The 15,839-nt window shown below is 33.1% G+C and overlaps 1 protein-coding gene across 2 annotated transcripts in view; it reads right to left on the bottom strand.

Annotated features, from left to right (window-relative positions):
• EPHA6 (EPH receptor A6) overlaps positions 1 to 15,839 on the bottom strand; it is an 852,931-nt gene that overhangs the window by 772,935 nt on the left and 64,157 nt on the right. For both annotated transcript variants that reach the window (XM_029939169.1, XM_029939170.1), the window contains exon 2: positions 4,970 to 5,034. In XM_029939169.1, the coding sequence (XP_029795029.1) occupies positions 4,970 to 5,034 (65 nt within the window). The remainder of the gene's footprint in view (positions 1 to 4,969; positions 5,035 to 15,839) is intronic.

The following is a 15,839-nucleotide window of genomic DNA, read 5'->3' as shown; positions in this document are numbered from 1 at the left end:
TTTTTATTCATGTAGCATTCCTTCACTGATTACCAGAGCACTATTGGTTACTCTGCTATATCATCATCATTTTGATAATGTTAGTGTAGTACACTGACAGATCAAGGACAGAAGGGACACATAGGATAAAGTTCTTAAGATTTTTAAATTATATAGACATAAAATTCTTGACATTAGGCACTGAGAGCATAGTACTAAGAATTACAACCACTGGTTACCAAAATCTTTGATGTATTCTTTCTTTTCTAAAACCAAGCTTTAGTATATATACAAGTGTAATTATTCAATTTTACTGTGTTCTCAATATATCAATAATGTCATATCACCTATATTTTGAACATCCTATCCTAACAATTTTCTAATGTGCCTGCCTTTCATTTCCAAGGGTCTACATTATTATCTAAAACAAAAGAAACTTTTATGAATTTTTGTGTGTTTGCTTAACTAAATCCAGAACATTTTTACTTTTACTTCTATTAACTGGGAGTGAGGTATACACTAAATCAATCAAGAAACTGAAATCCTAAGTTTCCCACAATATGGTTAGCCTATCATTACAGTCTCATCTCCCATAAAACTCTTCACCCAACCACATAAATTATCCTCAACATTCCTATTACAATGGACACATTTGAGAATTCTGTGCCTTTGCTCAAGTTATTTTATTTTATTTTTATATTTTGCCCAACAGATGCTTTCCATCTTCTTCTCCAGCCTATCTGTGATTCTTTCACAGTTTATAAGAAAGAGCTGATGTCACATCCTACTACCAATTTTTTTAATTTTTGCATTTATTTTGAGAAAGAGAAGGGAAGGGGCAGAGGGAGAAAGAGGGTGAGAGAGACTGCCAAATAGGCTCTGCACTCTCAGTTGTAGAGCCTGACATGAGGCTCAATCTCACTAACTGTGAGATCATGACCTGAGCCAAAATCAAGAGTCAGACACTTAAGCGACTGAGCAACCCAGGTGGCTCAATTTTTTCTAACCAGAATTAATCCCTCTCTTTATTATTCTTTCACAAGTTATTACTCAAAATTACCTGAAGATATTCTTTGCCTTATAATTGTGCAGAATTACCTCTATACTACAAGACTCCTCAAGTTATGTAAGCATGCTTTTAACCACTCTGAAAAGATAGTCGGCACAAAGAGCATAAAATTAAGGTTTGTTAAGTTGCATTCTGGGGGCACCTGGGTGGCTCAGTTAGTTAGGCATCCAACTTCAGCTCAGGTCATGATCTCATGGCTTGTGGGTTTGAGCCATGTGTGGGGCTCTGTGCTGACAGCTCAGAGCCTGGAGCCTGCTTTAGATTCTGTGTCCATCTCTCTCTGTCCCTCCCCTACTCACACTCTGTCTCTTTCTCTCTCTCAAAAAAATAAACATTAAAAAAATTTTAATCGAATTCTGGACACCACATATTTTAAATGTTGGTGCAAGTGAATTGATAAGCAAACATTTCAATAAATACATATATATATTTCAATATATATATATATCTTTTTCATTTTTGTAAGCCTAAGAAGTCATTTGTGCAAGACTATTCACTCATGTATCTTCCACATTCTTTAACCAGAGGTGCATACCTACTACTCAAATAACCAGTAATGGTTTTGTTCACAAACATTGTAAATGTCTACTTCTGTAACAACATCTGCATAATATTACTGGTATGATGGCTATTTTACATTAAAAAAATCTATTAACCTATTAAATCACGTATTTTGTATAGTATATAGTTTCAAAAATGTCTCTTAGTTCAAGTCTTTATAGAAAATAAATTTTATCTGGGTCCCTGAGTGGCTCATTCAGTTAAGCATTCAAGTCAGCTCATGATCTCACAATTCATGGGTTTGAGCCCCATGTAGGGCTCTGTGCTGATAACTCAGAGCCCAGAGCCTCTACGGATTCTGTGTCTCCATCTCTCTGTCCCCTTCCCGGCTTGTGCTTTCCCCCCTCCCCCCGTAATATAAATAAACATTAAAAAAGAAAAAAATATCAATTAAAATGTTATTCCTAGAAAATACCTCATTCAGAGAAATACTAATTATACTTGATATCATAAAATTGTCAAATTTAACATCTAGCCAACTTTTCTACCCATGGCATATTTGTAAAATCAACTTAAGTGGTATCTTTGAAAAAAGTCTATTTTAGTTAAAATGGCCATTCATATAATGGCACAATAAATGTGACAACCTGAAGAAGGCCATATAATTTCAAGCATATAATTTTAATATACAGATATAAATGGTAGTTTAAATGTTATAAGCTAATTATCAGGTTCTATAGATTTTAAATTATTTAACTATGATGTCTACATGATTTTTTCTCTTGCCATCTTTAGTATCCTTTTTCAAAGTTCTTCATCTTTCCTGATTATTTCCTTACTTGTTTTTACCTATAAAGAGCATTCTTGTGAGTAATGTACCCACTTTATTAAAGAGAAACTGAAGCTATATGTTTTCTATAAAACTTACTTAAATCATCTATCCATTTTGTTTTCCTTTATTCATGTTTGTTTCCTCTAATTCATGTATTTATTATAAACTATGTCCATATACTCTTAACTTCAAGTATTCCTATGGCTTTCACTTGCTATACATGCATTATTATTTGAGGGATAATCTAAAAGTAATATAGATCATCCCAACAGTGACACTACAAAGCAATTGAGTATTCAATTTACATGTTAAAGCCTGAATCCTTGTGTTACTTTTCCTTCTGTAGTTTATACAGAATGGCCCATGGCCTTTATATTTACAAGGCAGAATCTTAAAGGAAATAAGAAGTACACATATGTGTTAAAAATTAGGATCTGTTTGGTTTAGAATTTTTGCTGCACTAATTCCTAGCTCACTGTTAGCAGTGCCATGATAAAGATACAGGCTTTAGTCAGAAATAATTTAGTTTGAAATAAATCCCATTGGTCACTATTTAGTCTATAACTTGTTGGTACTTGTTGTCCCTTACTCTCTTTAAGAAGCTTCTCCAACTGGGAACCAGAACTCAGATACACTTCACAGGGCTATTATGGAAATAAGATGTAAAATTCTTAGTGCAGTGTCTACAAATAGAAAACTATGGGGTAAGCATTACTTTTCAGACAATTCTGCCCTTTCTCTTTGAAACTAATAAACTAGGTATAGTAGGAAAAAATCTTCCTTTCATAACAGCTATGACAAGATCATTACAAGAACAATAGCAGTAAGTTTATTTGTAACTCACTAAGTCCCCATGTCTCCTCATTACCAGTTTGCTTTGAAACACATCCTGATCAAGACAAATACAATCATGGCAGCAGGGATATAACTGCTGGGCCTCACAGGATTTTTGGCTAGGACTCCATGAGATGAGTGATAATATAATCACTAAATTTTTTGTCATTTTTTTCAAAAAAATAGAAACTAGTTCACATAAACTTTTAAGGTATTTATAAGTTCTTATCAATTACTTTGTACACTGAGAACATAGATATGTATCTATCTTGGAGGGGTATTTTATTTTATTTTTTTAATGTTTTATTTATTTTTGATACAGAGAGAGACAGAGCATGAGAGGGGGAGGGGCAGAGAGAGAAGGAGACACAGAAACGGAAGCAGGCTCCAGGCTCTGAGCTAGCTGTCAGCACAGAGCCCGACACGGGGCTCGAACCCACGAACGTTAGATCTGACCTGAGCCGAAGTCGGAGACGTAACCGACTGAGCAACCCAGGAGCCAGGAGTACTTTAGAAAAAAGTTTCATTCATTCCTTGAAAGTAACTGTAATAAATTTATCATGTTTAATATAGGCAATAAATATTGATGTTTACTAAAAATAGGATGATGAATGTAAAAATATAGTTTCAAAGATATATTTTCAGCAAAGATTTGATGAGAGCTCTATGAAAATAAAATGAAATTTCAGAAAAAAAACCTATTAAACAGTCTATGAAACAAACAAATCTAAGAAAACAAAAAGCCTGCTGAACAAAGACAGAAAGAATTATTAACTCTTTATAGAAATGTATAGTTGAAAATAGATACTTAATGACTTTATATAAAAGGTCAAAATTCAAACAACAATATTTAAATGATTCTAAAAAATAAAATATTTTTCAGTCAACTTCCCCTCTCAAATTTAAATTTGCAGATGTAATGGAAAAAAAACAATATAAAATATCAACTAAGAATCTGATAATTTAGAAAAATATGATTTACAAAAAGAGGAAGAAAAGCTAACCCAAGTACTCTTGAATAACACTTGACTACCTCCATTACTATACATTGTCCTTACTCAGACAAAACCTAGATAAAAAGCTTCAAATACCTTTTATTTTAACTTGAAATCGAAAAAGAAGAAGAAATACATTGCAATGTGAAAATGATGCAAAATACATTAAACCACATAAAAAGTCCATTATGACCACAGCTAAAATAATACAAGTACTTGAAAAATTAGTGTCTAAATTACATATCTTCAAATTACACATGCCTTTCAAAAGTACTCTCAGCTAACAAAACCTAATAATAATGTCTTTTTATGGTCAAGTTAAAAAACACATACTACTTTATTACACTCATATTTTCTAATAAAAAAATTGTTAGTATCTCTAAAATCCACTTTTATGACAATACAAAGTTTGTTTATGGACAAATACTCACTGAGGTTACCAAATTTAATAAACCTATATACAAAAAACTGTCTTGAACTTATACATAGAAATTTTTTCTATGAAAACAATATTTATATGGGAGACGGCCTACTGTTATTATATATAAACACTGTATTAAAAATAATGGAAAAAACAGAGTTTTATACATTATTCTCATCCATTACCAGTCCTAATTGCCTTTTAATCTTTTCTATGAGATTTTAGCCATGTCCTAAAATTCACGTAACTAGAGCCAAAATCCACTCATCCTTTAACTATTATAACAGACCCTAAAACCCTAATAAGGATGAAAGTTTTAAAAATATAATTAAACTCACCCCATTTAATGGATACGTTTTCCATCCTAGCTCTCCCAGCACAGCTGTTGTATCAAGCAACACAACTGGAATTAAAAAAGAAACTTATATGAATTTCTCAATTCATGTAAAAAATGTTATTTAAATCATTAATGTCAACTACCTTTACTGTTGTTCATTGCATTAGCTTTAATAAGTTGCATTACTTACTTTAAAATTAACTTTGTATACTAAATATTAATATACATTAAGTAATAATAAAATACATGAAATAGCTATAGCTTATTTCAAATAGGTAATTTGAATGTAACAATGCTAAATAAAGCAGATAACTGAATTACAGAATTAACAGTCATTTTTAATAGCTGGCTTTTAAAACTGACAAGGGTTGAAGGAGGTAACCAAGAGGATGTGATTTCCAGTTGACTCTCCCTCGAGCTGGACTCAGCAACTGTAGCCTTCTCAGCCCCCCTCACACACCTTCCCTCTTCTCAAATGTAAGCTCTGCCTACTGTTCCCAAAGTGGGAGCTACTCCAGGGACACAGCCTTGGCAGAGTAACATGTCGTTGAGACCACCTGGATAGTATACATGACTGACCCCAGTTCAAGCTTCTGTATAAACTTTCAGATTGTGGTGCATGGGTGCAGAGATCTTGCAGCTGCCCAAGACAAGTCTCGTAAGTACCCTTACTTACTAACCCGCCCACCTACCAGTCTGGAGTGGTCTGCCTCCTTCTGCAGTCCCTCTTGGCCCTGCATGAGTATGTAGACCAGCTTGCAAACCAACAAGGAAATAATAACCTTTGTTTTCCCTACCACATTCATATAGTCTTCTTACACTACTTAAATAAAGAAAAACTGTATTAAAAGCAGGCTTCTTTAGTTTCTTTTATGTTATTAAATGCCTTTATATATGATAGGCAGAATACGAAAACCAACTCATTTTTTAATAATCTTACTATCTTTAAGGCATATTATTATTGTATGTGCAGGTATACTGACAGCAAAAGCAAAATAAAAACCATGCATATTTTTCCCTGACCAGAAGTTTGTTAGACCTATTCAAAAGACAGACTAACAGATGATTAGAACATAGTCCATTAGATTTTAAAATGGAAGACTATATAATAGCCTAGCAATGAAGTTATGTTAAGGCTGGTAGGGAGGTATGGGAGAATTTCACAAAGGAGATACAATTTGAGCTGACCTAGGATGAAGGGGCCCTTCAATCAGATGTGATGAGAAACAAATGGTTTACTTACAGAATGAAGTTACTGAGTTTTAACTAAATCAGTTGTTAGTTGCCAGAGTCAGGACTAGGAGTGAGGATTTGGGGGGGGGGAACTAGGAGGATAGAATGAGGCTGGAAAGATAAAGATCAAATGGGGAGGATATTTTTTTGGTGTTTCCGGTAAGTAAGTGTGTAGGGTCCATGATTCAGCAGATCTTTATTTTTAACTACTACCTCCAACTCCCTTAGATGCCAGTGGGCCATGGACCACTCTGAGAAACAATGCATTGGTATTTATTTCATCGTAAGTTTTATATTCCACAGTTAAGTAAGTGGGGTTTTCTATTTGTAGTTTTAAAAAACTCAACTGAGGGTGTGCTATTTGGTGTTTATTGTAAGGATTCTGGGTTTCTTCTTGTTTGAATCACTGTATTTTATTATTTTTTAAGCATTAAACCATACATCAATTTCTGGGATGAACTGTAATTACTCATGACAGAATATTCTTTCAGTACTGTTTAAATCAATTTTTTAAACACACCTTCTAGAACTAAGCTTCAATTATTTAAATTTTATTGTGGAAAATTCTCAAACATATTTTAGAATGTAGAGAAAACAGTAAAATTAAAACCCTCCTGTACTCATCATTCAGATCAATAATTACCAATTTTAGCCAATCATACATCCAGATGTCTTTACCTACTCTCTCCCACTGTAGGATTTCTTTGAAGCAAACTTCAGTAATATCATCCATAAAAATTTCCTTATATATTTCTAAGATTAAAAATCCTCTTAATATAAATACAGCATCTTAATTCTTTACTATAAGTAGTAATCCCTTAATGTCATCAAATATCCAGGCAGAGTTTAATATCCCTATTGTATCAACTCACTTGAATAGAAAAATCAAGCTCTAAATAAGTGCTAGTCGTTACACTGAGTTGATAATCTACTTTTTTGGTTTTTTAATCTACACTTTATCCCATGAACTTTTTTAAAAGTTAAATTTACTGAGGTAGGATTTACTTACAATAAATTCACCCTTTCTTAGCGTACATTTCTATGAATTGTGACAAAGCCCCACATCCATGTAACCACTGCTCCAATCAAGCCATGAAATATTTCCATCACCTCCCAAAATTTCCTTTGTTATACTTTATGGTGATTACCCTCCACAGCCCAGTCCCTAGAAACCATTAATCCCACTTCTGTCCCTGTGATTTTGCCTTTCTCAAAATGTCAAATGAATGAAATAGCATAGCATGGGGTCATTTGAGACTGGTTCCTTCTTGTAGCATAACGCATTTGAGATTCATCTATGTTGCTGTGTGTATCAATAGTTCCTTGTTATTGTTGGAAAGTATTTAATTGTATGGAATTCCCTACTTGATGGAGATGTGAGCTATTTCCAGTTGGGGACATTATAAATAAAGCCACCATAAACTTTCATGTACAGGTATTTATATGACCCTATGCATTCATTTCTCCCTGGTAAATTGTGATGCCTAAGTTTATGGAGAATCCATATTTTGAAGAAACTGTCCAACTATATTCCAAAATGGCTATGATGTTCCAAATTTCCATTAGCATAATATCAGTTTTCCAGTTGCTTCATATCCTCAGCAGGACTTGGTATTGTCCAGTTTTTTTTAAGGCATTCCAACGGGTGTATAATGGTATCTCATTGTGGTTTTAATATATTTCCTTAGTTCCTGGCCAGTTATCTTTATCATTACTTCAAATAAAATTTGCTGAATAAAATAGGTTATTTTGTCCCACATTCTAGATTTTTCTAATTGTAAGGTATCATTGAACATGCTCCCTCATTCCCTTTATATTCTTTAAATTGGTAAATATATTTAGTAATTTGATCAGACTGAAGTTCCATTTATTTTTATTTTTTTGTAAAATTACTTCATTGGTGATGTTTTGGAATCCTTATACCAGAAATCAATCAATATATCAATGTTTTACTAGGGTTGTGTCAAAAAGTCTTGAGAACCAACGTGTATAGGCTTCTACTGGCCAAAACTGGATAATCTGATCATACACAAGGTTAATAACTATAGGGAATAAAACACTTCAAATATACATTCATAATAATAAAATATTCCTACTAACAACTTTTATAGAATATTAGGAAAGCTTTATTTTAAAAGCTGGTAAATAATCTGAAAACAATAAAGCATTTTATTTTGCTTTTTCTGTATTTATTACTTGAGAGAGAATGTGTGTACACATGTGAGTGGGGGAGAGTGGATAAGCAGGAGAGAGAATTTTAAGTAGGCTCCTTTCTTAGCACACAGCCCCACCCAGGGCTTGATCCCATGACCCTGGGATCATGACTTGAGTGATATCAAGAATTGGACACTCAACTCAATGAGCCACCTAGGCTCCCCTATTTTGCTCTTTCTATATAAACTACTTATGAATAAAGAAATAGTGAAAGAAGGAGCATTGCTCTTATTGAAGTAGCTCAGCTAATAAATGAAGAAAGAATGGCTGAGCTAGGCTATACAATTTTCTAACTCAAGAATTAATAGATTTAGCAAATGGTTTTCAACGGCTGCAAATATCACCTAAAGAGAAAAAAAGACACACAAAGGGCTAGAGCTTTTTAAAAGGATTTCTTTATAGTTTCATCTACTCCCTATTAACATATATTTCTAAGAAGCCTGGAAGTAAAAGAAAGTACACTAAGAATGATACATACATATATCATATACATAAACACACACATACATACATACCTACAGTCATACACACACAAGAATATATAAAACGATATTTGATGTCATTTGGGTTCATTCAGTATAACAAAAACAATTTCATTTATTAGAGGAAGAAGCTAAAGGTATTATTATAATAATGTTCAAAGCTATAAGTATATCTCATTATCAAATGAAAGTTAGTTTCATTTTTGATATATGCTATTGAAAAGAATTCAGAAGTATTTACCACTAGTATGCACTTTGGGGCTCACAAAAGTTTAATGTTACTCATCTATCACATTTATATTTTTGAAATACATCATTATTTCTCTGCAGGCTAGCAAAATAATGATATTAATTCACAGTCACTGTAGGAAGAACTTTCTATGTATTTTCTTCTTCAAGTAATCTCCACATTGTCTTAGAAGGTATGTCTTTTACTAAATGCTCAATTTACAAGTAAGAATACTGAGCCTCAACAAGGTTAAGTAATTTTCCTTTACATCACAAACTGACAGATACGGATTCCAACCAAGGAGAATGATGTTAGAATGTCCTTTGTAAAACATTTAAAGCCTTTAAATTTTAAGTGTTTTTCTTTTTACTTTTTACAGTTTTTACTTAAGTTCCAGTTAGTTAACATATAGTATAATGTTAGTTTTAGGTATACAATACAGTGATTGAACACTGCCAATGCTCATTACAACAAGTACACATCTTCATACCCATCGCCTATTTAACTCATCCCCACCCCCAGATTTCCTGGTAACCATCATTTTGTTCTTTATAGGTAAGAGTCCGTTTCTTCGTGTGCCTCCCTCTCTTTTATTTTTGTAGATACAGAAAAATATCACTATTTCTTTTGTTGATCCAAAATTTTTGTAAGTTTTTTTAAAATTATTTATTTCTTTTGAGAGAGTGAGAAAGAAAGAGCAGAGGAGGGGCAGAGAGAGAGAGGAGAGAGAGGAAATCTCCCAAGAAGGCTCCATGCTCAGCACAGAGCCCAGCAAAGCCCAACAGAGGGCTTGGGCTCAGGAACAGTGAGATCATAACCTGAGCTGAGATTAAGAATCAGATGCTTAACCTACTGAGCTACCCAAGCACCCCAAATCTTTATAAGTTTTTATCCTATTTTTCTCATTAATAGTTTCTACAGAAAATTCACTGGTACTACCTATAAATCACGCCATTTAAGTCAAGAGACTTATTGGAGCAGAGCATTAAAACATCCTTAATATTAAAGTCTGCCAATAGAGATTTATTTTTCATAGACTTGAAAATTAATTAATTGATTAGTTGATATAAAATGTTAGGCTGCTTGGTTCTTGATATTAGCATTTGTAAAGTGTGAAGTATATTCATTACAAAACAAACAAAAGAAAATATGTATACCTACAAAAGTGTAAATCCTTAGAATTTATTTCTTATTAGCTTTAAGAAAAAAGATTTATACCATTGCTTTGTTTTCCTCCTTAAACTGCAATCATACCTTTTAAAAACTCATAAGAACAGTAAAATTTCAAATTTGCATTCCAGACAAGTGAATGATAAACAGATACTAAAATAAAACTAAGGACTTTTGAGATTTCTAATACCATTATATGTGATAAATGTTTAAATTTTACTATTATTTTCATATGTAAAACCCCCACAAATTCAGGTTTTTCTGGCACACTAATTGCATTGAACCCAGCAAGGTGAGAGCTCCTCCTGCTGGCTTTAAACAAGAGTTATCTAGTTTGTACCAGAGTGTAAAGATAGTGTAAACCTGAAGAGGGAAAAAAGCCACCGTGTTAACATAAACTTCAGTAAAAAGTCAATACTTTTTATTTTTAATTTAATTGCAAGCTTTTAAATAGAGCACAATACCTATTATTTATGTAAGGAGTACATATGAGAATATAATTATTTATTCATATCACAATCTATGAGAAATTAGATAAGTCAAAAATAAATGGAAGTAGTAGTAGGTTGGGGTATCAAAGTTTTGAAAATGTGTGTATTTTGTTTTCTAAGCAACATAATGCACAGAATGTTTGCCACCACATGCAATTTTCCTATTAACTTTTAGAAATAAATTTCTAGCATATTATATTTGTATCTGAAAATATCTCTTCATTTTTTTAGTACTCCCTTTACTCATTCTTTTGGCAATTATAAGAAAATTTCATTATGTCCTAAAAGAATATATCAAATGATAAAGGTAAGGTTGGTAGTACTGGACTAAAGGAGATAAATGAGTACCAAAGATAAAAAAGCTCAATGCTAATTTCTTGCCCTAATTTATCAAGTCTTTATCTATATCTTTTTTAATAAATTTAAGAGATTTTAGTTTTAAAACAATTAGTATACAGGTATATAGTATATGCTAGATCATCTTTACTCCAACTGTATAATGAAAAAGGATGAGATTTTATTTGTATGCCATTTTGACAAATTAAGCAAAGAAAAGATAAATCAACCCACTAAGCTATTTTTTTTGGATAATTTTGTTAGAAAAATTCAAGTTAATGGCATGTGAATTGACTCCAAAGATTTATTAGTATTTTTTAAGTTCGGATTCCAGTAAACACAGGTTTGGGATATTCTCCAATAGACTTCATGAGAAAAAGAACAAGAAATTTCTTCTTATAATCTTCAATTTAGAGCCTTATTTTACAAGTAAAGCCCAGAAAGATAAAGTCAGTTACTAAGTTATTTAGTAGTAGTAGAGGTTTTTCAAATTAATTCCAGTCATGTTCCACTGACTGTAACATACCCTAAAACCACCCATATAGCTCCAAACAAACTAGTAAATAAACAAAAGGAATACTTCTGACATCATGACCAAATATAATACTTCAAATAATAGATAAATATGCATATATATTTGTGTGTATATTAGTACTAGTGTATTTGAATGCCATCCTGTTTATATCCTGCTTTAAAATGACATTTGGTTAACTACATTAACTGATCAAGTTCTAGCATAATCATATATTTCTGATTGACAAAAATCACAGCTATAACTTTCATATCTGTATGAAATGAGAATCTACCCTCACATAGAATCAAAATCAATATTTAATTCTTAAAAAATCAAACACAGATTACTTTAAATAAATGTAGGATTATTGTTTGTTCCTACTATGTCCCTTTGTGTATTGGTATTATTTGAAGCCAACATTTTCCAAAGAGAATCATTCTGTCTTAAAAATAACGAAACCACTTTTGTCTAGAAACTGTGATTAATTATTTCTTCATTAGGTGTACTTATAGCATTTTGTTTTGTCATGACTTCCTTAATTCTGTAGTTACCTGCCTATTTTTAATATAAGTATTACTCATGGTTATGTTTTCCACCCCTTTTGAGGGTATGAAAAATCCTATCTGAAAGATTAGATAACATGAACATAGTAATATTAAGCACTTTTCTCAAACTTATAGGATAAAATCAAGCTAGAACCTTTGAATTCATACCCTTCAACTTTCTACTCTTCTAGAAAACGATATCTTTTTTAGAAAGCATGTCAAAACTCTCTGCCTCTGTCCCTTCTGGAAAACAGATCATTTTTTTTTAGTTCTGATGGAAAAATAAGCTATCATAATCAGAAAACTTGTTTTCCTTCATTAAAAAGAGGAGAAAAAAGGCAAAACAAAGTCAAGCCAGTCTGCTATTTAGGAAGCAAGTTATACCTTACAGTCAAGTACTGCCAGTGAAAACCTTTTCAATAATATTTGATTAAAAATATAACTAGTAGTGTTAATCCTCATCACTTCCACACCTTCCTATTTTGCTCAAAAGAACCCAAATATTGTTATCCTGCTTGACACAGCTTTATTTGCTTTAGTCTTAAATCATTATTAAAGTCTGCTATTAATATGGCCTCGTTTACCCCAGAGACCCAAGAAGAACCCAAGTATGGATCTGATCCATGACAAGGTCACCAAATAACAGGTTTACTCCCAGGCTCCTGAGCAAAGTCATTAAGACTTATCAATAAGTCACCTCACAAGTCCTGCTTTCCTCATCAAGTTGTTCAATTATTTCTATAAATTAAAAAAAGGAAAGGGAATTTGGCATAATCTTAATTAATAGCAAATATAATTCTTCCATTTTGACATCTTCAGCACTTTGATCTATAAAGGAACTAAGTAGCTTTGTTTAGGACCTATGTTATTTCCATTTGTTTCAATTATGAAGAGATTAAATAGTGGAAAAAACTATTTGGCTTTGGTGTTAAATTTGCTAGTCATACATTTAATAAATGTTGTGATCTTCTCATCTGTCACAAAAAACCACAACATTTACTATATATACTCCAGTTAGCCCAAACCACTAAACATTCTCCCCTTACATAGCATCAGAAATGCTTTTTACCTTTCTAGTGCTTTCCTTTCTTATATTTCTTGTCTTCCAGGGGCTCTGAACTTTCTTTCTTTCTTCCTTCCTTCCTTCCTCCCTCCCTCCCTCCCTCTCTTTCTTTCTTTCTTTCTTTCTTTCTTTCTTTCTTTCTTTCTTTCTTTCTTTCTTTCTTTCTTTTTTGGAAGAATATTAAGAAACTCAAGGCTTTAAATAGTGTTTTCATAGCTCCGGTCAAAACAGATTATGACTAATTTTTGTAAGTCTTATCTACAATATAATGGCCATCTCAATGTAAAACAATCTCTATATGAAGAACAATCTTAAAAAATTATTGAAACCCTTATTTAAAAAAAAAACAACAGTAGCTTTGCACTGAGAAGGAAAAAAATGACTTTAAGACATTTACTTTAAGACATTTTGGTATTATTTTAACAAAGATTTATTGAATCATTCTATTCCATTGCTGTATTAGCTATTGCAGAATACAGAAAGTTTATAAAAAACTATGTGTAGTCTCAAGGAGTACCTGATATCATTTTTTTCACTCCCACTGTTAGGATTTTTCTGTCAACTCACAAGTCATAGTTTATTCAAACATGTAGTAGCAAAAAAGTTTAAAATGTCCTTATTCAGAAGGTGCAGAAAAGGAGGCAGCTATTAGTAGAATGCATAGAATCAAATTGTTGTTCCAAAAGGGCAAACATCCAGTAGTAAATCAACATCTCCATAAAATTGTCAGTAATTGGACCATTTATCTCAGTTTCTATAGAACTGCCAAAGAATGAATAGATCGTAGAAATATACCCCAGTAGTCAACAGTAAGGGAAATAATAGTTTTCTACCTAAAGAATACTCTTCAAAACAATCTCAAATACAAGAAATATCTGCTAAATTTCTCAGAATAGACAGTGTTTGGTTATTCAGGGTCTTTTGTGGTTCCATACGAATTTGAGGATAGTTTGTTCTAGCTTTGAGAAGAATGTTGTTGCAATTTTGATGGGGATTGCATTGAATGTGTAGATTGCTTTGGGTAGTAATGACATTTTCACAATGTTTATTCTTCCGATCCATGAACATGGAATATTTTTCCATTTCTTGGTGTCTTCTTCAATCTCTTTCATAGGTTTTCAATAGTTTTCATCATATTGGTCTTTTCCATCCTTGGTTAGGTTTACTCCTAGGTATTTTATGGTTTTTCATGCAATCGTGAATGGGATCAGTTTCTTGATTTCTCTTTCTGCTGCTTCATTTTTGGTGTATAAGAATGCAACTGATTTCTGTACATTGAATTTGTACCCTGCAACTTTACTGAATTCATTGATAAGTTCTAGAAGGCTTCTGGTGGAGTCTGCCGGGTTTTCCATGTAGAGTATCATGTCATCTGCGAAAAGTGAAAGTTTGACTTCTTCTTTGCCAATTCTGATGCCTTTTATTTCCTTTTGTTGTCTGATTGCTGATGCTAGGACTTCCAGCACTATGTTAGACAACAGTGGTGAGAGTGGACACACCTGTCCTGTTCCTGATCTCAGGGGGAAAGCTCTGTTTTTCCCCATTGAGGATGATATTAGTTGTGGGTTTTTCATAAACTGGTTTTATAATGTGAGGTAAGTTCCTTCTTTTCAGACTTTCTCAAAGTCATATTGAAGAAGAAAACCAAAACGGGAGGCATCACAATCCCAGACTTTAGCCTCTACTACAAAGCTGTCATCATCAAGACAGTATGGTATTGGCACAAAAACAGACACATAGACCAAAGGAATAGAATAGAGAACCTAGAACTGGGACCACAAATGTACAGACAATTAATTTTCGACAAAGCAGGAAAGAGTATCTAACGAAAAAAAGACTGCCTCTTTAGCAGGTGGTGCTGGGAGAACTGGACAGCAACATGCAGAAGAATGAAACTAGACCACTTTCTTACACTATACACAAAAATAAACTCAAAATGGCTGAAGGACCTGAATGTGAGACAGGAAACCATCAAAACCCTCGAGGAGAAAGTAGGAAACAACCTCCTAGACCTTAACCACAGCAATTTCCTACTCGACACATCCCAAAAGGCAAGGGAAATGAAAGCAAAACTGAACTCTTGGGACCTCATCAAGATAAAAAGCTTCTGCACTGCAAAGGAAACAATCAAGAAAACTAATAGGCAACCGACAAAATGGGAAAAGATAGTTACAAATGACATATCAGATAAAGGGCTAGTATCTACAAGGACCTCCCCAAACTCCACACCCAAAAAACAAATAACCCAGTGAAGGAATGGGCAGAAGACATAAACAGACACTTCTCCAAAGAGGACATCCAGATGGCCTACAGGCACATGAAATGATGCTCTACATCACTCATCATCAGGGAAACACAAATCAAAACCACACTAAGATACCACCTCACACCAGCCAGAGTGACTAAAATGAACAAATTAAGAGACTATAGATGCTGGTGAGGGTGTGGAGAGAGGGGCACTCTCCTACACTGTTGGTGGCAATGTAAACTGGTGCAGCCGCTCTGGAAAACAGTGTGGAGGTTCCTCAAAAACTATCCATAGAACTCCCCCATGACCCAGCAATAGCACTGCTAGGGATTTACCCAAGGGATAC

The sequence above is a fragment of the Suricata suricatta genome, chromosome 5 (genome assembly GCF_006229205.1).
Source record: "Suricata suricatta isolate VVHF042 chromosome 5, meerkat_22Aug2017_6uvM2_HiC, whole genome shotgun sequence".
Lineage (NCBI taxonomy): Eukaryota > Metazoa > Chordata > Mammalia > Carnivora > Herpestidae > Suricata > Suricata suricatta.
The sequence above is the reverse complement of the archived record's forward strand: the minus strand, read 5'-3'. Positions and strand labels throughout refer to the sequence as shown.